Here is a 9,507-nt window from a genome sequence, read left to right as displayed (position 1 = left end):
AGGCTAATAACCATGGGGGAGGAGGTAGAGCAAATCATGTTGGGGAGGATAGAAGAGTGTTAAGCTCTTACATCAATCCCAACCCAGGCAACTGTGGGAGCAGCATTCAGAAGCCCACCATACATGCCAACAATTTTGAGCTAAAACCTCAGCTCATCACTCTTGTACAAAATAATTGCTCATTTGGAGGAAGTGCTCAAGAAGATCCGAATCAACACTTGACCACCTTCTTGAGGATTTGTGACACAGTGAAGTCCAATGGAGTCCACCAGGATGTCTATAGGCTGCTCTTGTTCCCTTTTTCACTCAGGGACAAGGCATTCAAATGGCTTGAATCCTTCCCAAAAGAAAGCCTGACAAATTGGGAGGAGGTAGTGAATAAGTTTTTGGCAAGGTTTTACCCCCCCTCAAAGGATCAATAGGCTGAGAACTGAAGTGCAGACGTTCAGACAGCAAGATGGGGAGACACTTTATCAAGCTTGGGAATGGTTCAAAGACCTAACAAGGAGGTGCCCACCAAATATGTTTAATGAATGGGTGCAGTTGCACATCTTCTATGAAGGCTTGTCATATGAATCAAAGAAGGCAGTAGATCATTCCTCTGGAGGATCCTTGAACAAGAAGAAGACCATTGAAGAAGCCATATATATCATTGAAATTGTAGCTGAGAATGACTACTTCTATGCTTCCGAAAGAGGGAACACTAAGGGAGTGATGGAGCTAAACAATGTAGATGCTCTGCTGGCTCAGAACAAGCTCATTACCAAACAGCTAGCTAACCTCACCAAGAAGATAGAGAGGAACCAAGTGGCAGTAATCACCACCTCATCAACAACCCAAGAAGGAGTTGAAGAAGAGGACCTTGAGCAAGCCAACTACATTGGAAATTAACCTAGACAGAATCATGATCCATACTCCAAGACATACAACTCTGGATGGAGGAACCACCCAAACTTTGGGTGGGGGAATCAGCAAGATCAAAGCCAAGGCCAGAGATGTTACAACTCCAACAACAATGCAGCTCATCAATAATTCACTCAGAGGACATATCAACACCCCCACAACAACACTTCTCCACACCCATATCAAAACCAAAACAACACCTCTCATCCTTCCACCTCTAATCCCAATCTACCATCAATTGATGACAGACTTTCTAAGCTTGAAACCTTACTTGAAGGAATATGCCAAGAGATTCAAGAAGACAAAGTGTTCAAAGAGGAGGTGCGAGCCAACATTAAGAACCAAGGAGAGACCATCAAGAAGCTAAAATTCCAAGTGGGATGCTTAGCTGAGAAGATTCCCAAACCTACTGATGGCTTCCCAAGTGACACGGAGAAAAACCCAAGAGGTGAAGCAAAGAAAGTAAGATGGGAAGATTGCAAAATGGTCACTACAAGTGATCAAGAGGATGGAGACAAGCAAAGCAAACTCTCCCAACAGCCTGAAAATAACTCAACAGAGGAGGAGGATAGAGATCACCAAGAACCAGAAATCTCACAACAAGAGTTGCTGAAGCTCTATGCACCATTTCCCCAACTGCTCAATGGTGCTGTGGGGAAGAGAATATACTCAAGGTTCCTAGACTTGTTTGCATCTCTGCATGTGAACATACCATTCATCAAGGCCATACAACAAATGCCTGCATTCATCAAAGGAGGCCAAACTATAGTGTTAAACAAGAAATGTAGTGCCCTCATCCAACCTGAGTTGCCTATAAAAAGAAAAGACCCAGGGAGTTTTCACATCCCCTGTGCCATAGGAGAAACATTGTTCGATAGAGCACTCTGTGACTTGGGGGCAGGCATCAACTTACTACCATTATCCTTGGTAAAGAGGCTGCAGATCAATGAGATAATGCCCACAGATGTGGTCATCAGACTGGCTGACAAGACTCAAAAGCAAGCAATAGGAGTGGTGGAAAATGTGTTACTAAAGGTTGGGAAATACTTTCTCCCAACAGACTTTATCATCCTGGACATAGAAGAGAGTCACACTCACCCAATCATATTGGGAAGGCCATTCCTAGCTACAGCCAGAGCACTCATCGATGTGGAAAAAGGGGAGCTAATATTGAGGATCCATGATGAACGGCTCAGCTTTAATGTCTTCAAACTCTCACAAGAAGCAGACCAAGAGCACAATAAACCAAGCAAAAATCATGATGAGATGCTAAAAGAGGAAGCAAGCACTGAAGCACACCCAACCTATTTGGAAACCCCTTTGGTTGATAAACAAGGGAAACAGCAACTACCACAGCTCAAGAAAAAGTTGGAGGAACCTAAACCTCTAGAGAGATGTGAAGACAACATCAAAACCCCCTTAGAGGAAAAAGGCATCATGAGCAAGGCAATATCAAAAGACACAAGGAAGAAGGTACCAAGAAAGTGGAAGAACAAAAATATCCCTACGAAAGACTTCTCTCCAGGGGATAGAGTGATCTCAGCTTACTTCCCAGATATTCCCCCTAATCTCCCTACTGTACCATCTCAGTTACCTAAAGTCTTCACAATCAACAGAGTTCTTTCCCTGGAACATGTAGATATCATTGATACAACCAATGGATACAAGTCCACAGCAAGAGGGGAAGATTCAAGCATTACCAACCACCCTAATGAGGGAGAAACGTTAAGCTAGTGACGCTAAAGAAGCACTTCATGGGAGGCAACCCATGTTTTATGTGCTTTTAAAAGATAGTGAATAAATCAATATTTATGAATTACAACCCAAACTTGACAAACACTTGGTGAAAACCTGATTGTCCAGTATATAGTGAAGAACAAGTTTGGTGTTCAAAGCAAACCAAGATGCATGCTAGACTTGGGAGCTTTGAACAAAACTTTTCATCACAATGCTCCAAACTAAGTTTGGTGTCACCTCATGGTGTCACCAATATGCATATAAGGACCCACAAATAGTTAGTTAGTTAGTTGGAATTCATGAATAAACAATTTAATCTTTTCTCATTTTTTTTCTAGCCGTAAAGTTTCAATTGTTTTTTTTGGTTTGATATTATTCTCACCGATCTTATTTTGTCTTTATAGGGAAAAGAAAAGGAGCATTGATGGGGATTGATTGGACAATTAAATGGGAGAGGTTCGGCCACTTCATGAAGAGAACTACACACTTGTCTCAAGAAGGAACGCATGGGAAAACGTTGCCATGCAACATTGAAGAAAGGAGACCTTTGAAGACCGAACCATTCAATCTCATTAAGTGATGATCCTTGTCCTTCCCTCCTGCATAACCCCAACCGTCCATCAAGCAACCATTCTTGCAATCCACACCTTCCGTTCTCTCATGACCTCCCTATATAAGGGAACCTTAGTGCAACCTCACTTCTCACATTCAAATCTCCACTCTCCACACTTCATACTTTTGGCGTACCAAACCCCTTCATCACAAATTATCCTAAGCCAACCCATTCTTCACCTATCCGTATCCTCAAATCACCTCAAAACAGCAACTCAAATTCATGGCATCATCAAGCTCAAAGAGGCAAAAGAGGAAAGAACCCATGGAGAGTGTTCCATTCGATGAGAAGAGATTCAAAACTGCTTTTCATGAACGTGAATTTGAGCGGATAAAGGCCAGAAAGATATTGCCAGAATTAATCTTCCAAATCAATGCAAATGAGTCACCACAGATTCAGGAGAAAATCAAAAAGAGAGGGTGGAAATTGCTCACAAGTCCAGAGGGGAAGATTAATGGAAACCTCATCAAAGAATTCTATGCAAATGTAGTGAGAGAAGACAAGACCAAGGCCCCAACCTTCAAAAGCTACATGAGAGGAAAGGAGGTAGACTTCATCCCAAATGCCATAATAAGAGCTCTTCACCTGAAATCACCTCATTTTGATGAAGCCAGCTATCAGGAAAGGATAAGTAAAAGCCCTGACAATGATGAGCTCACAGAGATAGTGACGGACATCTGTGTTATAGCAGCTGATTGGGAGAGGTACGTAGATGGGAGACCCAAGTTCATCAAGAGGGGAGACCTTAGCCATGAAGCCAAGGGGTGGTTTAAACTCGTAAGAAGGTCCATTCTACCAGCTGCAAATAATTCAGAGGTAAACATCAATCGAGCTACTATGGTGCATTGCTTAGTACAGGGTGGGGAGATCAATGTGCATGAACTCATCGCTGAAGGGATTCAAGATTCAGCTGAGAAGGCTGATTCAGGTGCCAGGCTCTGGTACCCTAGCACCATTCTCAGGTTGTGCAACAAGGCCAAGGTAGTATTTGAGGACAGTAATCCAGACTAGGTGAACCCAGGGAGGCCAGTTACCCTCGAGCGATTGGTCTATACCACACCTGCTCAGCAACTAAGATGGCCACATATAGGAAAGCAAAATGCCAAGGAAGGAACTCATCAAGAAGAATATCACCAGGAAGAATATCAACAAGAAGAGCATCATGACCCAGCCAACTTAAATATGACTCACCTTCTAAGAGCCATTGAAGATTTGGGAATGAGACATATGGAGAGACAAGAGCAAATACTTCACATTCAGTCCAAATGGATGAAACAACAAGAAGAGTGGCAGAAACAACACATGGAGCAGCAACAGGAGCAATACTCCCAACTGACTCAAGCCATCCACCAAGTTACTGAGAGGCAAGAGCGTCAAGATAAACGCCTTCAAGAACTCAACCAGCGACAACTAGCTCAAATGAAAGCATTCAATGAGTTTAATGTGCTGAATGAAGGAAGGCAGTTACATAGGGAGGAGTTCAATGTAAACACTCAGGCCAGGTTTAACTATATGTCCAACAATATACATCATCTACATTATGCCATTCCCACATATGATGAGGTCCAAAAAGAGTTTGTTCAACAAGAAGAAAGGAAGGTGAAACAGCAGAAGGACACACTAAAGAAGAAGATGGAAGATGCTGGCTTCTGGAAGAAACTGCTTGGGAAAGGCAAAGGAAGTGGGAGGACAAGCACTTAAGAAAAACACCAAGAGGACAAGCAAGGAGGAGAGCATGAGCAACCACATGAGTAAAAGGTGGTGGAGCTCCTTCTTTGGTCTCTTTTTTTCCATTTTGAAATAAGGAAGATCTTGTATGAAATAGAACATGCTTCCATGTTAGTTTGAACCTTTTCAATTCTGCATTTTTAGTTTTATTGCTTAGGTCTATGATTTCTAGTTAAGTGTCACTCCATCATATCTTTACTTATTGTATGCTTGTCTTTAAAATCAAATGAAAAGAGAATGTTTATGTTTCAAAAGACCAGAGTGGAGTTCATAATATGGAGTAATTTTCTGAATCTTTGGTGTGATCATAAGTTAGCTAAGTTAGTTCAACCATAAGGTGGGAAGACAACTATCTGTCCTGAGTATTTTGTTTTGAATATACCCATGAGACCAAGTAAATAACAAGATCCTAATAAGAAGAAAGGGAAAAGAAAAATGAAAGTGGAAGAATCAAAGAAAAAGAGTAAGCAATAAGGCTAGGCACCAATGGTTTTAATCTTGAGGCATGTATCTGTGGTGTTCCTGTGTGAGGGATTTACATGGATGAATAAGCTCTTAGAGGTGCCTTATCACTTGGTATCTTGGGTTAACTAACTCGGGATTATCAGCTGAAAGTCCATTATCAAGAGTAACCCTCACTACAGAGCATTTAGTAACCCAAAGAGGTGCTGGACACCAAGGTCTCAAGAAGGAAAATAAATGAACCAGATGCCTGTGCTGTGTATGTATGGGGGAGAGACTTGAGGGAGTAAGTCCTTAGGGGTGTCTCAACACCTAGCACCTTGAACCAACTGGTTCGGGAGTGTTGGCTGAAAGCTTATCTTAAAGAGTTGCCCCCTTACAGAGCACTTAGCTTGAAGAACATAAATAAGCCCTGAAATGACAATAAAAGGATCAATAGAAGTCTCATGGGACGTAAGCAAAACCAATGTTTTAGGACATGATAAAGGTCTGAAAGCCAGTAATGGAATGAACCTAAGTTGCTATGCATGAAACCACCATAAAATCAGTGACATAACTTCCACAAGAATGACTCATTTCTCTTGGCATTCCATTCATCATTCTCTTGTTCCAGTACTTGCTTAGGGACAAGCAAGCTTTAAGTTTGGTGTTGTGATGCCAGGGCATCTTGGCCAGTTTCACTGACCTTTTCTTTACTGTTTTTAGGGTAGTTTCATGCATTTCCTTAGGAAATAAGCTAGTTTTGGGTAGATATTCACTTACACCTTGATTCAAGCATACATTGTGCATTTCACATGATTTCATGAGGATTTTGCAGGAATTTAGTGACAAATTGTATGTTGCATTACCCATGACTTGGACTAGAACTTTGATGCACTCTATTGCTTGATTTCAGGACCAAAGGAAGCAAGGAAGAACCACTTAGTGGCCACGTTAATCTAATTAACGTGGCCATTAACGTGGAATGGGAGGTAACTTGCAAAGTTAATGAGAAAAGTGATTGCCAATAACGCTTTCGAAGCCATCATTGCCCACATTAAAAGTCACGTTAACTAAGTTAACGTGAACTCTAACGTGAAGAAGGGACTTTGAGCCAACGTTAGTGACACTTAACATTATCACTAACGTTGGCCAATGATCATAAATGGCCACGTTAGAGTCCACGTTAACTTAGTTAACGTGGCCTCTAACGTTAAAAGGGGGAGGGGAAGGAAGCCAACGTTAGTGACATTCAACATTGTCACTAATGTTGGCCTAAGATGCAATGTACTACATTAACTTCCACGTTAACTTGGTTAACGTGGGAGTTAACGTAAGAAGCAAGGGTGGTCGACAACGTTAGCAACACCCAACATTGTCACTAACGTTGGAAGCCACCACAAAACTCCAAGGAGCCACGTTAACTTCCACGTTAACTTATTTAACGTGGAAGCTAACGTTGATAAGTGAATGATGAGCCAACGTTAGTGACACTCAACATTGTCACTAACGATGGGGATGGCTAAGAATGGCCACGTTAGAAGCCACGTTAACCTAGTTAACGTGGACTCTAACGGGAGACATAGGGGCACATTGGAACGTTAGTGACAATGTTGAATGTCACTAACGTTCTCAAAAATTGGCAAAGTCACGTTAGAAGCCACGTTAACCTAGTTAACGTGGACTCTAACGTGAGACATAGGGGCACATTGGAACGTTAGTGACAATGTTGAATGTCACTAACGTTCTCAAAAATTGGCAAAGCCACGTTAGAAGCCACGTTAACCTAGTTAACGTTAACTCTAACGTGAGACATTGGGGCACATTAGAACGTTAGTGACAATGTTGAATGTCTCTAACGTTCTCGAAGGTTGGCAAGGCCACGATAGAAGCCACGTTAACCTAGTTAACGTGGGCTCTAACGTGAGGCAAAGGGGTACATTGGAACGTTAGTGACAATGTTGTGTGTCACTAACATTCTCGAACTCAAACTTTCACTAAATGTTAACACCCCTAACGTCCTGAGCTAAAGTCTCTGCCCACTTCACACTTTCTCTCTGCAAGTAAAACCAAGCCCAAATGAAGAAGAGAACTGCTTCAAACTCAAGATCCAAAGGCCCAAGACTTGAAGAACCAACTAGAAGCTGAAAAGAGTAGTATATATAGGAGTAGCTTTGAATTGTTTAGTAGTTTTTTGGAAGCTAAAAAGTAGGAAGCACTACTCTCTGTATCTTTACCTTCTCTGCTCTTCTAGTTCCATGATGTATTCTCCATCTTTGTTTTCAATTTCTAGAGCTATGAACAATTAAACCCCTTTCATTGGGTTAGGGAGCTTTGTTGTAATTTGATGGATCAATACTACTTTTCTTTATTCTTCTTCTATCTTTTCTCTTGATTTTACTTGAAAGCTTTCGATCTTCATCCCATTGGGTAGTTATCTTGGAAAAGAAACTATTCAAACTTGGATCTCTTCTGAACCTTGAAAGAGGAATGAAGAGATCAAGCTAGAAATGCTTTCTCATGCATGACCAAATTCGGTTTGGATGGATATGTGACTATAATCCTCTCAATACTTGATTTGGGAAATGCATGTGGTATAATCAATGACCACACTTCATCTCTTCTCATGAGCAATTGACCAAGGAATTGGCTATTGATCAAGATTTGAGAGATTGAATTGCAAGAAATTGTGATTCAATCAATTAAGATTGCCAAGGAGATCAATGAGTGCATTGATTAAGGAAGAGATGAAAATGAACTTGATCCGGAGAATTGCAGCATCTCCTGTGCCCAATGAACTCCCAAATACTGATTTGACCCATTCTCTTTAAATTTTTGCGTTTATTTTCATGAGCAAACACCCCATTCCCATTTACAATTCTGCAATTTAATTTCAGCTATTTACTTCCAGCTCCCTAATTCTAGCATTTACTTTTCATGTCATTTACATTATTGCCCTTTTATTTTCTGCAACTCTCAACCCAAATTCTGAACTAGCTCAACTAGAACATTCTTCTAATTAAAGTTGCTTGATCAATCAATCCCTGTGGGATTCGACCTCACTCTATTGTGAGTTTTTACTTGACGACAAATTCGGTACACTTGCCGAAGGAAATTAGTTGAGAGACAATTTCCTCCTGCATCATTTGGACTAAATAATTAATATTTTAAAATATTAATATTGCTATTTTGAAAATTAAAGAAATTAATTATATTATTTCCAATTTTTGGATTTGAACATTTTATTGAAAATAATTTGTAAATTTGATGAACAAATAGTATTTTTATACATTATTATTGTTGGATTAAAATTTATTTCTAATTACTATATTATCCCTATTATTATTTGAAATTACAAAACTACCCTTAAACATTATTTTACTTAAACCCTAATTCCCAAATTCAGAAATCCCTAACCTAGTTATCCTTTCCCCCAAGACCCAACAGCAGCAACACACACACGGTTTCCTTCACCATGAAAGAAAGAAAAAGAAGCAGAAAGGGAGAGAGACAGAGAGCTGCGGTAGAGGAGAGGAGGAGGGAAGCTCACCGTGTCGCCATCACCCTCACCGCGTCGCGCCGCCGCTGCAGTCGATGCCGTCGTCGTCACCATCGATGGAGGAGAGAGAAAGAGGCGAGCACGAGGAGAAAGAGGGAAGCCTTTGTGTGGTCATCGTGCTGAAGGGCTGACCGCTGAGGCACTTCTGCTGCGAGCTCGCCGCCACCGAAGGCCCGTTGCCATTTTTCGCACTCGCTGCTGCTACGAGAAACTGTCGCTGATTTGTCATCACTAAAGAAGACGCCGTGGCCGAGCTGCTGTGCCGCCGCTGTCGCCGTTGGGGTTTCCAGAAAGAGGAGCTTGAGTGGGATAGAGAAGACATGGAGGTTGCCACCGGAGGTGTCGCTGCAGGAGAAGGAAGCTGCGTCTCTTTGTTTCTGACCACCGGGGGTGGTTCTATGACTTCCAGGACCACCGCTAAATCTTCGGGCCGAGCATCTGCCGCTAGAAATGCCTCTGCTGCCACTGAGATCCACTGCTTGGTTTTAAGTATTGGGTTTCGTTTCTCTTGAGTTTTCGAAAACTT

At 41.6% G+C, this 9,507-nt stretch overlaps 2 protein-coding genes across 2 annotated transcripts; both read left to right on the top strand.

Annotated features, from left to right (window-relative positions):
- Positions 1-1,386: 1,386 nt before the first annotated feature.
- LOC130933990 (uncharacterized) lies at positions 1,387-2,637 on the top strand. Its single transcript, XM_057863581.1, has one exon. It carries the CDS (start codon positions 1,387-1,389, stop codon positions 2,635-2,637), a length of 1,251 nt encoding a protein of 416 aa, XP_057719564.1.
- Positions 2,638-4,435: 1,798 nt separating this feature from the next.
- Positions 4,436-4,954, top strand: LOC130933989 (uncharacterized). The gene has a single exon (XM_057863580.1). It carries the CDS (start codon positions 4,436-4,438, stop codon positions 4,952-4,954), a length of 519 nt encoding a protein of 172 aa, XP_057719563.1.
- Positions 4,955-9,507: the final 4,553 nt, after the last annotated feature.

The sequence above is a fragment of the Arachis stenosperma genome, chromosome 6 (assembly GCF_014773155.1).
Source record: "Arachis stenosperma cultivar V10309 chromosome 6, arast.V10309.gnm1.PFL2, whole genome shotgun sequence".
Taxonomy (NCBI): domain Eukaryota; kingdom Viridiplantae; phylum Streptophyta; class Magnoliopsida; order Fabales; family Fabaceae; genus Arachis; species Arachis stenosperma.
This window is presented reverse-complemented; position numbering and strand designations above follow the sequence as displayed.